Genomic DNA, 15,168 nt, shown 5'->3' on the forward strand with positions numbered 1-15,168 from the left:
ATGAGGGCAATCTTCCAAATTTTGACCACGTTGAAGAAATTAGATGTATTTGTTATTGCTAAAGATTAGTTTCCTTCATCACTACTAACCATCTTCTAACTTCAACTTGGACAAAAAATTCAAAGTTAGCCTCCATTATCCCATTAACAAACGTGAAATCTAGTGAGCTACTATATCGTATCTAATCCATTTGTAAAAACCCATTCCCTTTATAGTGGGGAAGTAATCAACTCCTTATAAGATCATGTGAATTCTTTTGACTTTTCGATGTGAAACAACACTTAACCATTAAGGAAGTTGAGGTCCCACCCCAAAACTTGTTGACTATATAAAGAGTAGCTAAATACATGCCAAGTCACTTAATTTTCCACCATGGAACAACACACTCCACATCCCCAAAAAATAAGTTTTGTCAAACATGAGGTAATTAAGATATAGAGTTGATTCAGTAGAACGACCCACATTCTTCCCCGTAAAGCATTAGGCTATGCCTCTCACAAAACCATAAAACAGGTTAAATTCTTAAGGAGATGTATAAGCAGAAGGTTAGGAAGGCATGGAAAAAGATCAGTGGTAGTAGACTAGAGTAGAAGTGCCGTTTAATGATTTTGGTGAGGAAGAGGTTGACATGACAATTGAAAAGGGACGTCTCATGGTAAGTTGGAAGCTATAAGTCACCCACACTCACATGGGACGGTCTCCCCGAGATTGAACTCCACCCAGTCAGCAACTTGTCAGTTTTCTAACTCCTTGCTATGTCACATATTTTACATAGAAACTGTAAGTTGAAATGTCCCACATCGATCGTATCAATGAGAAAATAAGAGTTTAAATATTATAACCTTACTCCAACTATTACCGAGGCCTTTTGTAATAAAACCTCACACCTGACGAATTGTATATATGGTAATTACCAAATTAAGGACAATATCGGTGTTGTTGGAAGTGGGCCGTATGGCCCGTCTCTCTGATAATTCTATACTCTATGTCACATATTGTACATAGAAACTGTACAATCTTATCTTCCTAACCCTATATATAACAAAGTGAGCCAACGTACCAAATATACCATCAATCCAACATATAAACCAAAAGAAATTGTTATAAGCACAAAAAATGGCTAAGTCCAGAACTACAAGCATTTGCAAGAAGAATAAGAGCATTGTGAAGCTCAAAATTGTAGTGGAAAAGCTACAAAGAAGCCTATCTTTGGGAAGATCAAAACCGTCAAATTATTCCGATGCTAACTCGACGAATGTGCCCGAAGATGTTAAGGAGGGTCACTTTGCCGTGATTGCGGTGGATGGAGACGAACCAAAGAGATTTGTGATGTCATTGAGTTACTTGACACACCCAACTTTCTTGAAGCTATTGGAACAAGCAGCTGAGGAGTATGGCTTTGAACATGGGGGTGCCCTAACCATTCCTTGCCAGCCAAGCGAGCTCGAGAAGATATTAGACGATCGGCAATGGCAGGAGGAAGGGAGAGGCTCATCTAGTGATGTTAACTGGGGTTCTTGTGAATCTATGGTGCGGAGTTACTGATGATCTTGAGCAAGATTGGCCTTCTTAATTTTGGATGATGGTATATAATAAGTTAGTCTTTCTGCAATCTTTTACATTGAGTTTTTTGCTTTTCCTTTTATTCCTTTTTCAATATCTGTGTATTTATCCACTGGCAGAGAGAGCCAGAGGTATTTTGACATTGTTAATATTTCTCTAGTATGTCAAGGTGAAGCCAGAAAATTCTATAAACAACTGTCTAGTGGTATTTTTTTTTATTTGTAAGTGAGAGATTTTAAATCCAATTCTTATGAAAGAATAATTTAAACCACATTATTGCTAGCTTATTGTGATCTTTAGCTTACTTTCCATTATTCTCCCTACCTTTAATGTAAAAAATATCGTTTGTTAAAAAAAAAAAATTACCCTTGTTTTAATGTTCTTCTTCCACAATTTTTCAATAGTAAAATGAGGTAAACGCCCATGTGAAAACCATGTTGACACGCGTGTGCTGTTGTTCTCTCTTCTCGACAACAATCTGCTTCTTCGACCAAAACTCTGTAAACCCTCTCAATCACCGTCACCGCCAGTCCATAGGAGGATATCCTATGATAATGGTGTTTCCCTTCAAGCAGTTTTAAACTCTCGCAAAACACGAATTTAAACCACATTATTGGTAATTTATTGTGAAATTTAGCTTACTTCTTTAACATTTTAGTGTAGATGATATCGTTTCTCTACGATCTAGTGGTATTCATCTTCATTTGTAAGAGAGGTTTTAAGTTCGATTCTCGCCAAAGACAAATTTGAACAACATTATTAGTAGCCCATTGTGAATCTAAGACACCCCCTCCCATTTAATGTAGATATTATTATGGGTTAACTACACAAATGCACCTTGAGATTTATCGAGTTTTCACAAAACTCCCTCACATTTGACACATTACACAAACACCCTCTCATGTTTTAGTTTCCTTTCAGTAACACCTTGAGTCAAAATTTGGCTTATAAATTTACCAATTACTTGAAACTAATAAAAAAAAACTTTATAATTATATAAAAAATTATAAAATATTAAACACTTAGAAAAAGTAAGTGGCTCTCTACCATAATGATAAAAAGGTATAAAGCTTTTGCATGATGGTGTAGGTTCAAACTCCTTTGGTAACTAATCTAAAAAAAAAATTTCATTTGACAAAAAACAATTAAAAAATAAAAAGAACCAGGTGAACAAAACAAATTAAGAAAAAAATTTATTTTTTACGTTGAAAATAATATTTTATTTAAAAAGAAGTTATCCATCTTCTTCTTTCCCTCCCACTCGATCGAGCAACTACCTCCATCTTCATATCCTCATTCTTCCTCCATCACCACCACCCATTCAAACTTTCAACAACCAAAAAACGATCTCTGTTTAATGAAATAATAATTTGTAATTAATGTCAAATTCCTACTATTTGATTCCTCACTAATTTAGGAGGAAGAAATTATAGAACCAGCAGAGAAGGATTTGTGGAAGCCGGGGAAGTCGGGTGATTGGATGACTTTGGAGGGGGATTGGAAATGGAAGGGAGGGGAGATTTGGGGGACCGAGAGTGGTTGGGGACGGGGGAGATTTGTCTACATTGTCTTCTTTTTCTTTTCTTTTTTTTTTTTTTTTTTTTGAAGTATTTAATGTTTTATAAATTTTTTATATAATCATAAAAAAAATTCTTTATTAATTTTAAGTAATTAATAAGGGTAGATTAGTAAATTTATGAACAAAATTTTGACTGAGGGGTTGTATGAAAGAGAATTAAAATCTAAGATGGTTATTGTAATGTCTTAAACGTGAAGGAGTTATTGAAAACTCGATAAACTTCAAAGAATGTTAGTGTAATTAACCCATACTGTTGCTTGTTCAAAAATAAAATAAAATAAATGAATTTAAAAGTATCGGAATTAAAAATAAAGGCTTGCTTAATTCCTCCATTGATATACCCTAAAAAATCCTGTGTGCGAGGGGCTAGTTTTGAAATAAAACCAGGAAGATAGTAACTTTTTAGAGTCAATCCAAGTTGGTCTTAAAGTTTTAAAACATTCCAAACAAATACTTAAAAGTTATTAAAAATGTACTCAAAATAAATTTTGATTTGACCAGTAAAGTAACCAAGCCGGAAAAGATGGAATTTTGGAATATTAGAGTAAACTGTCGGTTTACCCCCTGAACTTTCACCTCACTTTCGATTTCCCCCCTGAACTTTTCCATTGGAAAATTAAGGACTCAAACTAATTTTTTTAGCCAATTTGCCCCCTACCGTTAGTTTTTCATATATTCCATCCATATTTCCGTTAAGTGAGACAATGTGCACAACATGTGAGGGTAGCTAAGTTATTTCACTCTTAAAAATGATTAAAAAACTGAAAATAATAAAAAAAACAAAACTTTCCCTCTATTTTTTCCCGCTAATTCCTATCCTCGATTTTATTTTTCCCTCTCATTCCTATGCATGAGAAATGACATATGGTGTTATTGTATACCATTTTTATTTTCTCTAACAAATTAATAATTTGACAAATGCTAATGGTGCTATTGTCTCCAAAGCAGTGCATTAATATAAGAAACCCTAGTCTTTTTTATGGACATGTTTCTTATATTAATGCACTGCTTTGGAGACAATAACACCATGAGCATTTGTCAAATTATTAATTTGTTAGAGAAAATAAAAATGGTAGTACATGCTTCAAAAAAAAGATTAACTTAGCTACTTATGAAGACAATAACACCATATGTTATTTCTCATGCATAGGAATGAGAGGGAAAATTAAAATTGAGGATAGGAATTAGCAGGAAAAAATAGAGGGAAAATTATTATTATTATTTATTTTCAGTTTTTAATCATTTTTAAATTGAAATGACTTAACTATCCTCACATGTTATGCACATGGTCTCACTTAACGGAAATATCGATGGAATATATGAAAAAATAACGGTAGGGGGCAAATTGGCTAAAAAAATTAGTTTGAGTCCTTAATTTTCCAATAGAAAAGTTCAGGGGGGAAATCGAAAGTGAGGTGAAAGTTCAAGGGGTAAACCGACAGTTTACCCGGAATATTATAATTATAAATATAATATAAATAATGGAAGAAAGCAAGTCCAACATATCCTTTCAGTTTCAGGGAAGAAGAGAAGATACAATAGGGGAAATATTGTCTAGCTAAAAATAACAAACTACATAAATAATAATCTTAATCGACGTTCGACGACTCGGCTGCTAACCAAGCATTAATACTAATAACATGCGGGAACGTAAACAAAAATACCACCTACAAACTGGGCAAACGGCCATACAAGCTCTGTCGCCGGCTTGAAACAATAACCAAGCCTCGGCCCATTTCCGATCTCGTCTTCCGTCATAGTATTCGGAGAGTCTGAGAAGACGTCTCAGAAACAGTAAACGCCCTCCTCGCTGTACTGTCTCGTACAGGTGTCAGCAAGGCCAACAAATCAACTACAACAAGCTCGAGATGGAACTTCAATATCGGTCTCAGTCGGCTAAACCAGCCTTTATCTTCAGGTGCTGCTTGAAGTCCATAATATCGCCACCCCACCGGGTCACGGCTTGATTTTCACATACCCATATCTCCTGAGCTACCTGGTTAATGAGCCTGAAATCGTGGCTAACAAGAACCAGGCCCCCGTCCCACTCATTCAACGCCTCCGCCAGAGAGTCAATTGTCTCAATATCTAAATGATTGGTCGGCTCATCCAACAACAGTAACTGGGGCTGCCTAAACGCCAACCAAGCAAAGATCACACGGCTCCTCTGCCCGTCAGATAAGTTCTTCATTGGCATTACCTGTGCCTTACCCGATAATCCAAACTTACCAATTGCAGCCCTCATCTTCTCTTCCTCGTTTCCCGGGTACTCTTTGATCATGTACGCTAGGGCAGACAGTTCCACATCAAGCTTCTCAGCCAAGTGCTGATGGAACTGGGCAATTCTAAGGTGATTGTGCCGCCGGACCATGCCATCAGAAGGAAACAACTCCCCCGTCATCAGCTTCAAGAGGGTACTCTTTCCAGCTCCATTCGGCCCAACCAGAGCTATACGTGAGTCCAGATCAACACCAAAGTCAATGTTCTTGTAGATCAAATTATCAGGAGTGTAACCAAATGAGACTTCAACAAACTGAAGCACTGGTGGAGGCAGCTTTCCCACATCGACAAAACGGAAGATTAAAATCTTGTCTCTTGCCACCTTCTCTGTAAGCCCACCACGCTCCATTTTTGCTAGGGTTTTCTCTTTGCTTTGTGCCTGGCGAGCTAGTTTTGCTGACCCATGTCCAAACCGAGCGATATATTCCTTCATGTTAGCAATCTGTTCCTGCTCCCACTTATACTGTTTCATCTGGTTCTCCTCCAGTTCCGAACGGGTCTGAACATACTGATCATAGTTTCCAGTGTACATCTTCAGTTTCTTGTTCTGCATGTGAATGATGTTTGTGCAGACACCGTTCAAAAAATCCTGGGAGTGTGAAATAACAACCAGGATGCGCTCAAAATTCTTCAACATCTCCTCCAACCACACACAAGCTTCTAGATCTGTTAACAAGGGAAGACAACTTAACCATGAGCGACTGAAGTTATAAAATATGTATCTTCACATACACAAAAGACGAACACAATAACATATTAAGGGAGTCAAACATCTGCACAGACACTGAGTAGCAATACAGTGAACTAAGTTCTCCAAACTAATACCGATCAGAAGTAAACCTAAACAAGAGGAAAAATGCTGGGGGTGGTGGTGAGTCAGAATTTCATTACGCAAAGTTGTACTATTCGGAAAAATGTATCCAATCTCTCTTTACTTATTCTTGATAACTCGGAAAACTAAAATGAATAGTCCCAAAAATTCTAGACAAATCTGTATTAACAAGACAATGGAAAGGAGATGGGCCACAGATAACTCCCTTTGCCAGCTCAGGAATGACATAACACTCGTTAAAATTACCATTCAATACCCCCAATTAACCTAAACTTAAAGAAAAACAGTTAGCAAAAAGGGATATGTTTCTAATATCAGATTCCTGCCATGACTTTCAGCCTCTATGTACAATCCGAACCACTGATAAGTGGGCCAATAAAACCCATCTTGGAAACTGGCTATACATTTTATTACTAGACTACACCACCAAACATGGTGCTACAACGAAACTCTAGTTGTAAGAGAACTATCCTGCTCATATAATGAGCAAAAAAATAGAACCTAAAAGGTTAGGCCTATAAAGTGGTAGGTAATGTGATTTCACAGGCCATACAACAGACGATCTAGAACATAAAAAACAACTCAAATCTCAAAACCAGAAAACTAAAGCCAGCACAACCGTGGCCAAGTATTCTCTCGTTTAGGTCTCTCCTTTCCTTCTCCATCTTGCTTTCTCACACAACACTATAAAGAATCTTTACACGATGGCATGCAAAGTTAAAACAATTTAAAAAGAACAGAAATATAACCCATAAACAAAGACTCTATTTCTCTTATCGACTTCTACACGTTAAAGCCCAAAGCTTTTCTCATTTTCATTCGACGACACACATATTAAGAAGAAAAATCTAACACAAAAACTAAAATTTCTAACCAGTTAAACTTACCAAGATGATTCGTGGGCTCATCCAGTAACAGGATGGTTGGGTTTATAAAGAGAGCACGTGCAAGTGCGATCCTCATTCTCCACCCACCAGAAAAATCCCGAGTTTTCTTTGCTTGCATCTTCTTGTCAAACCCAAGACCATAAAGAATTTCAGCAGCACGCTTCTCAGCAGTTGCTGCATCCAATGCTTCAAGGCGCTCATAAATGCGTTCAAGCTGCTCTCCACCGCCATCATCCTGAAAATAAGTAACATAAGTCATAAGAACTGTGAGGTAGAAAGCTGCCTAAAACAAAGCACCCATTGAAATTCCACTATTGGGTCCTATATTATTCGCATTACTTAACAACTAACCAAACTCTGATTTTTGTACTACCCTATTCTTTTAATAATTAATACCAAAGTACTCCAAAATCTAACTCTTATATTACTACAGCTTACCTGAGCTGCCAGTTCTTCAACTTCTTTCTCCAACCTCATCCTCTCCTCATCGCAGCTAATGACAGCCTCAAGTGAAGACATGTCTGAGGCTTCAATCTCGCTACTGAGATGATAGATATCCATGTGATCCGGAATTGGAAGCTCTCGGAGCCCTATTGCAGTTAGGAGGGTGGATTTACCACACCCATTCAACCCAAGCAAACCATAGCGTCTGAAAAGGAGCATGAATACACAAATTTAGCATATCTATATGAATAACAAATACTCCATTCATTAAAAAATAAAAATAAAAATATATACACACACACACACACACACATACTTGAATTAAACATGTATAACTAACCTTCCATAATTAAGCTCCAGTTCAGAATCGACTATCAGATCATGTCCATGGAAGGTAACTGACAGAGACTCAATCTGCAATGGTCACAGAAATGTCATTTCACGCTATCATCAACCATTCCAGTTAGGAAATCAACTGAAACCGATGTTTAAAAAATAGAGCGCGAATGAGATTCATTAATTAAAATACCTAAAAGGTTTTCAAAACATGACACCATGCTAAAACCAACCATATAACAACAAAACTCGATTACAACTTAAAAAAAACTAGGAAATCAAATATTCTAACTTGTAAACACAGTACCAATTACAGAACCTCGTCGTATAGTGACGAATATAAAATTAAACAGATAAATATATCACTAAAACCTTAAAGAAATAAACTTTAATAAATAAAATTACAACGCAAATAAAAGAAAAACACTACATCTAATTCTTCTTGCTCTATCACAGTTCTCCTGCAATATTCAACCATATTCGCAGCTTATAAAAACTAATCAATTTCTCCCATGGACCTATTGCATTTTCTCCTACCACATTCAACGATAATCGCATCTTACATTACCTTTCTGCATTAAAAAAATTAAGTACATAAATATATAAACTTAAATGGAACATCGAACACCTATTCACCTGAGTAAAAACAATTCACATAAATAATCTAAATTTCTGAAAAGGAAGGAATAATTCCTGAAGATGCCCTGCTATTTTTTGTTAAATATGATATTAAATATACTATGTCAAATACCATATATACTAATAAGATGGAAGAGATGAAGACGACATCGTATTGAAACACATACGCGAATATCTCTAGAAAGTGGATGCGAGCAGAGCACGCCGGTGCAGTTCCGATCTGAAATATGCATCGCCCCGACTCCATTGGCAAGCTTATCAGCACCGTTCTCGGCCGCAGGCGACTTGGACGAAGCAGCTGCCGCCGCCGCCTTCCCACCTCTCTTGGCCGCCGCCGCCGCCTTCTTCTGGGCCGCCTTCTTCTTGCTCGCGTCCGACACCATCGTTTTCAAAGATCAACCTGCACATCGCACAATCATCATCAAAATCAAAACTTGCAATCAACCAAACACAGAGACATGTGCGTATATATATTATATGAAATGGGGAATTAGGGATTGAGATTTGAGAGGGACCTTGGAGAAGAGAAGACGATCGGGGAAGAAAGGGAGGGCGGTGGGGAGGTCAGATCTGGGATTGTATCTCAGGTGGGGGTGTACAGATATTTTGTGGTATGTTATGTTAGGTAATAGCGGCAAATACCCGTTCGCAAGGGTTGGGGAGGTTTTCTGGAACGGGAGGTGGAGGATTTGAGAATTTATAAGGGAAGGCGGGGTTAGGGTTGAGGTGGCTTCCCACGTGTTCGTCGCTTATAGGCCTTCCACACTATGGGGTTTTTTTCTTTTTTCTTTTTGGTTGAGTATATTGATATTTTTGTATTAAGAGGAATGAAAGTTTGGCAAAGTTATATAATAGGTAATTTAATTTGGTATCGAATTCGACATTTATAAGATTTGAATCTAAAAACTCATATTTTCAAATGAAGAGAAATATCATCAGATCGCAATATTAAATGACTCACACTATGTAGGTTGGGTAGGCGGGTATGCGGATGGGACTTCCCCTTTGGTGTTCTGATTTTTTGTAGCGGGCTGGACGGTGTCGTTTTGGGTGGAGACCAAAGGGGCTTGGGCTGGTGGGGATGGGCCTATTGGACACATTTCGATTTTAGTCTAATTGAGGTACCAAAACCCAACAAAACTGGCTAGGAAGGGAACGATCCCAAAAGCTCTGCTCTCCTAAGCATCAAAAGACAACAAAAATAAAAACGTTAATTAGTTAAATCTCAACTGTTTATTTATAAAAAATGATTCGCGATAGAGAACAATGCATGATTTCAATAATGCTAATTATCTCCAATGTGAAATATGGTATCCTAACATTTACAGTTTATTTGATACTGTTTTTGTAAGAAATGCGTGTGCTCACAAGTTTATTTGTGATAAGTGCTTGACGTCCAAATTTTGAAGAGAGTTCCAATTTATATATATATATATATATAAGCATTTGAAAGTGCTTCTTGAATTGCATGTGATTTTCCAAAAAATAGTTATATGACTCATATATAATTTTGCGTTTTATGCCTAATATAGTTATAGGTAATTTTTGTAACATCTCACATCGCTCAAGGGAGTGATCCTTAAATGTATATTCACATCCCTACCTAACACGAGGCCTTTTGGGAGCTCACTGGCTTCGGGTTCTGTAGGAACTCCGAAGTTAAGCGAGAAGGAGGCTAGAGCACTCCCATAATGGATGACCCACTGGGAAGTTGCTCGTGAGTTCCCAAACACAAAACCGTGAAGGAATGGTAAGCCCAAAACGGATAATATCGTGCTACGGTGATGGAGTGGACCCGGTAAGTGATCCGGGGCCGGGATGTGACAATTTTTGATGTTCAAAACACTCTTAAGTGGTTTTAAAAGTATTCTGAAGCATGCCCATGGGCGATGGTCATCTTCAATATGTGGTTTGATGATGCCATTTGTCACTTCACTCCGACCGCCGTGCTGCAACAGGAGAGAAGGGGAAGAGTGTAAGTGACTAAAAAAGGTGTTTAAAGATTATATCTAAAAGCATGTGTAGGTTAAGTTAGTTGATCAAGGTGATTGTGTGTCCACTCTTTTCACTCTTGTTTAATGCTAAGATTTTTTTTTAATCATTTCCTCTTCGTGAATTAGATAGTTTAAAATATCGTTTTTCTCAATTTTAAATTTTAGACTAAGGAGAGTTTGGGCTCCAATTCCAAAGACAATATTTGGGTTTGGGTGTCCATTACTTGTCAAACTTGAACGCAGTAGCCCAGTAACCACCACAGCCCTGCAAGAGCCCGTTACCCACACCAGCCCACCGTTGGCTTTCCTCCTCCTCCTCCTCGTCCTCCTGCTTTCCTGGTTCGGCTCGCACAGTCACACTCACTCCTACGCTTCCACCCGGCCAAGCTTTCATCTTTGTTCCCGACAGGTACATGAGCTGCTCTCTTTCTCCTCTCTCTCTGTATTGTCTGTTCATATTTGTTCCTTTAGAGAATGAATAGAAAAGTTTAATCATGTTTCAAGAATGGATTTATATGATTAATTATTTCATGTTGTGAATTTGTTTTTATTGCCTCCACTCCATAAACAAGTAATAATACAGGATTAGGCAAATAATGGGTTCTTCATACGAAAGGGTTATTTGGGTATCATCAGTCTTTTAATTTTACTTGCCCTTGATGGAAGCTTGCCTATTAAGCCCTCATTTGGTGTTTAGGATTGGAAGGGATTGGATAACTCCGTAAATTCAATCTATGTTCAATGAATTACTGGATGGCAACCTACTTCTCCCTTCATCCAACATTCATTTGAATTTACCGAGTTATCCAATCCACTCCAGTCCTAAACACCAAATGACGGCCTAATAGAGCATAAGATGGGTGGTTGTTCTTGCATCTGGTTTATGGTTTATGAGGATTGTGCATGGTATAACCTAAATCGCTCGTTAGTCTGGGTTTGGTGTTCGATTCTTTTTCTCCTTCACTTTGTGAAGAAGGGGAACTCTATGGATTTCCCTTTCTACAATCATCAGCCTGCTAAAAAAACTAGTCTTACAACCACTAAGGACTAACAAAGCAGTGTCTCTGTGATGCTGTTGAGGCGGGGGGAAAAACTAAAGCATGCACAATCCTCTCAAGATTTCGGTCTCTCAGATGTTTTTCTAGGTGGGAGTGTGAGTCAAATTAAATTTGTGTGCCCAAGTGTGACTCAAAATGCTACCAACTTTCTATTAAGATGCATTTGAACTGATAATTTTCGGAACCTGGAAGACAGGCCTACGCGATGTTAGCAGTATGTATTTGAAGGAATTTGTTTGATATTATTTAAAAGCGTAGAAGCAATTAGTCTCTGGTCCTACATGTTCGATAAAGAGTGGGTTGAAGGTGCAACTAGTTTGATTCAAGTGCGTTGTCAACATGTTGTTAGCTGCTTAAATGAACTGGGTTCGAACTTAACCAGTGGCTGTGGGTGATAATTAAGAGTATCTCTCTACTCCCCTTGAAGAGAATTAACGACCAAAGAGTTTAGTATTTTTCTTTGGTAGATAACTGTTAGTCTTCCAATTCTTCTCCGTGTATCTATAGTTCCATATCTAATATTCTTTTGCTAATGTTGAAATTGCTTTTATTAAATGAAAAACAGCAGGACTGCCCCAGAATGACGGTTGTGAAGCGATATGTGCTACGGCTGTTCATGTCATTGAAGTACATTACAGCAAACGTAGTGGACAGAAATAATGGCCGAATTGTTGTGTCAGCATCTACGGTTGAACATTCAATCAAGGGCTCACTCGAATGTGGAAGGTCTTGCAATGCAAAGGCAGCGGCAGTTGTTGGAGAGGTGTTGGCTAGGCGACTCAAGGTGGAAGGTCTTGGCGAGGGACAGGGACGAGGGATTCATGTCTATGTAAATAACGAAGTTGAGAAAAAGGGTTTTAAGAACCGCACCAAGATTTGGGCTATTGTCAATGCTCTTAAGGACAATGGAGTCAAACTCATTCTTGACGGTAGTGATGAAAATACTTCTCAGCCAAGTAAGTAATAAGAATTCGCTTGTTTGCATTCCTTGTGTGTGTCTATATGCTGAATGTTTACATCTAATTGTTAGTGACAGAAAGGAAGGATTTGCGCTGATTGTATAGAATCCGCGAATACAGGAGTATGTATCTTTGTTTTGTACAATGAACCACTTTCTTCTTTCGAACTCTTCTACTTCTTATGTTTCCCCTATCGAAGTTGCTAGAGCGGTGGAGAGGTATGCTACGAAATTCCAAGTTGCCTCCACCAAAGTTATCTCATACCAGACACGGGTATCCCTCGCCATACAAATCAAGTTGAGGTTTTCAGTCAGATTGATGTCTCTGGTGAGAATTCGGTGTTGGCCGAGAGAGTGTCCTCTGATCGGAACCACGAGTCCCCTCCTCTCCCTGTTCAACTTCAATTCCGAGAGAGTCTCTCTTCGTTCTCCACGGCAGCGCGGGGTGGGAATGTTCGAGATAAAAGTTCGTGGGTCGCCCTGCCATCTGGTATAGTGAAAATTAACTTTGATTGTAGCTGAATGTCGACGTCTAGCAAGGCTGGCATTGGTGCAATTGCCAGAGACACCCATGCAGTTGTGATCGCAGGCAGAACTTCATGTTGTCGTGTCTCCTCCCCTCTTGAAGCTGAAGCTCGAGCAGCGGTTATGGCTGTCTCCCTTGCTATTGAAAATCAGTCTTTTGATATTATTTGCGAGTCTGACTCCCAAGTTCTCATCATTTAATCCGTCCTTGCCTCTCCTCATCGATTGACAGGATTACCAAGCTAGCTAGAGGTCTCCATTCCATTTTATGGAACTGGGTCCCGAGAGAAGTGACGGAGAACCGAGTTGGTGTTATTTTCAATGCGGGAGAGTTGAAAGAAGGAAGTGACATTTAATTAAGAAAAATGATTGGAGAAATAGTAATTTAGGTGTTAAAATATTATTTGCCCATACCCTGAAAACGAATGCTTTGGAATTTTCAAGTTAGCGTGTCGGTTTTGGGCCTGTAACATATAGATTCGAGAAAACGACGAGGCCTACAAGACTCATTGATTTTCAACGAGCCCAGTCGAAGTTTGGGTTAATTATGTCGTTTAACGTGTTTAATTCGGGTTTTAATATTTTAGAATCTTTTTTATATTTTGCTATTTGTTTAATTTATTTCCTATTTGGAGTTGGGGTTTGTTAAAGACTATTTAAACAACATTTAGGGTTGTAAGTTATCATCTTTCATTGAATAAGAATTCAAAAAACAAGTTTCTCTCACAATTGCCGGCATTCTAGAATTCTATCTAACGGTGACCGTTGATGATCCGGAACCTATAACTTCGGCTGTGTCAAGAAGCGAATCAGGCAGGAGATGTGGTTGCTAGTTTCTTTGGTCCATGCTCTATCCAGAGACGGTCTGCCGTGCCCTCCCGCGTTCCGATGATGTGGTTCACATTTCATTCACAGACCCTAGAACAAGTTATTAAGCACATACATCCATATACCCTAAATTATGTACGAAGAGCTAGTATATTCTTTAGGCCTACGTTCTGTCTTTAAAATGATGTGATGATCAAGCTTACCTTCGTACTCAAGTTTGTTGGAAATTTGAGTAGTTTGAGTAGAAATTTCTTTGTCCCACATTGGCCATTCTCAAAAGATTTTATCACTTTATAAGGCTTTGTCCTTTATAGAAAGTGATTGGAGTAATAGGCATGGAGACTAAAATTGGGCTCACCCTTGGGGTTGAGCTTTGGGGTGTACTAATTAATTGGTAATTAATATATATAATTAATTATAATTAATATATAATTAATATATATTTAATTGTCAAAAGATGGGCCTTGGGCCTTGGGGCTCTAATAATTAAATTAATTAATTAATTATTTTTTCCAACAGACTCATCTTTTCAGATGAAGTCTGAAGTGTGAAAACGCAGAAACAAAAACACCCTTTTCAGCAGATGTCTCCCAACAGATGCATCCCTTCCTCATACCTGTTGCGAACAGGTATAATCACATTATATATATATATCCATCTGCATGGTATTTAGGACACAGAAAAATCATAAATCTTCTCCTGCAATCATAAACATCATTTCTGAGAGAACCACATTAATATTCGCCAGAAGTCAATTTTCCGGTGCTGGAATTTCTGACTTAGATCGTTGAATCCTGATGAAGCAGACGTCCGTAGAACTACAAGCACTGAGTATGGATGAAATTTCTGTTTCAAGGACATTGCGGTATGCAAGCCTCGATCTTCAAGTTATTTGTTTTATATTTTTGTTTCTTGATACTCTGTTAATTTTTATATTTGCATTTATTGTTTATTAGCATATCTATATTTAAATCACAGATTGTTGACTTATATCCAACAAAGTTTTCTCGCTTTTTGTTTGATGATAAGAACCCTTTATATTTCAAGTCACTTTTAAAAGATGAATTTTGTAAAATATAACTCAATTAGAAATCGTTTTAAGTGGTCGATTAACCTTGTTAAAATTTAGGGTTCAAGTGAGGAACACAATTTGTCTGTTTATTAGATAATTGTTGGATGACTAAACGATCTTAGAATTAGTTAATTCTTTACAAAGATGAGATGATCTTCAAAGGATTGTGTAAA

The 15,168-nt window shown here is 37.8% G+C and overlaps 3 protein-coding genes across 5 annotated transcripts; 2 read left to right on the forward strand and 1 right to left on the reverse strand.

The window, feature by feature from the left end:
- Window positions 1-1,116: 1,116 nt before the first annotated feature.
- On the forward strand, window positions 1,117-1,545 carry LOC103423312 (auxin-responsive protein SAUR50-like). The gene has a single exon (XM_008361384.4). The coding sequence runs from the start codon at window positions 1,117-1,119 to the stop codon at window positions 1,543-1,545; it is 429 nt and encodes a 142-aa protein (XP_008359606.3).
- Window positions 1,546-4,592: 3,047 nt separating this feature from the next.
- LOC103407802 (ABC transporter F family member 1-like) lies at window positions 4,593-9,262 on the reverse strand. Its single transcript, XM_029098449.2, has 6 exons — window positions 9,076-9,262; window positions 8,728-8,960; window positions 7,926-7,999; window positions 7,580-7,790; window positions 7,142-7,376; window positions 4,593-6,088 (listed from the first exon to the last, which is right to left on the reverse strand). The coding sequence occupies exons 2-6, from the start codon at window positions 8,941-8,943 to the stop codon at window positions 5,031-5,033; spliced, it is 1,794 nt and encodes a 597-aa protein (XP_028954282.1). The 5' UTR covers window positions 8,944-8,960; window positions 9,076-9,262; the 3' UTR covers window positions 4,593-5,030.
- A 1,508-nt stretch (window positions 9,263-10,770) lies between these two features.
- LOC114823099 (uncharacterized) lies at window positions 10,771-13,824 on the forward strand. Of its 3 annotated transcripts, none has more exons than XM_029098446.2 (3): window positions 10,771-10,963; window positions 12,178-12,568; window positions 12,643-13,824. In XM_029098446.2, exons 2-3 carry the CDS (start codon window positions 12,193-12,195, stop codon window positions 12,666-12,668), a joined length of 402 nt encoding a protein of 133 aa, XP_028954279.2. In that variant the 5' UTR covers window positions 10,771-10,963; window positions 12,178-12,192; the 3' UTR covers window positions 12,669-13,824. The 3 variants fall into 3 exon arrangements, with proteins under 3 accessions (XP_028954279.2, XP_028954281.2, XP_028954280.2); XM_029098448.2 differs by having other exon boundaries at window positions 10,828-10,963; window positions 12,649-13,824; XM_029098447.2 differs by having other exon boundaries at window positions 10,832-10,963; window positions 12,181-12,568.
- Window positions 13,825-15,168: the final 1,344 nt, after the last annotated feature.

Source organism: Malus domestica, chromosome 03, assembly GCF_042453785.1.
Source record: "Malus domestica chromosome 03, GDT2T_hap1".
Taxonomy (NCBI): Eukaryota; Viridiplantae; Streptophyta; class Magnoliopsida; order Rosales; family Rosaceae; genus Malus; species Malus domestica.

Bases quoted from the DNA above. Each gene is read 5' to 3' on its own strand.
- LOC103423312 (XM_008361384.4), top strand. From the start codon at position 1,117: ATGGCTAAGTCCAGAACTACAAGCATTTGCAAGAAGAATAAGAGCATT.
- LOC103407802 (XM_029098449.2), bottom strand. From the start codon at position 8,943: ATGGTGTCGGACGCGAGCAAGAAGAAGGCGGCCCAGAAGAAGGCGGCG. The intron at 8,000-8,727 runs GTATGTGTTTCA...TGACCATTGCAG, and splicing joins CACTTTCTAGAGATATTCGC to ATTGAGTCTCTGTCAGTTAC. The intron at 6,089-7,141 runs GTAAGTTTAACT...CCTTGTTAACAG, and splicing joins TGAGCCCACGAATCATCTTG to ATCTAGAAGCTTGTGTGTGG.
- LOC114823099 (XM_029098446.2), top strand. From the start codon at position 12,193: ATGACGGTTGTGAAGCGATATGTGCTACGGCTGTTCATGTCATTGAAG. The intron at 12,569-12,642 runs GTAAGTAATAAG...TCTAATTGTTAG, and splicing joins TGAAAATACTTCTCAGCCAA to TGACAGAAAGGAAGGATTTG.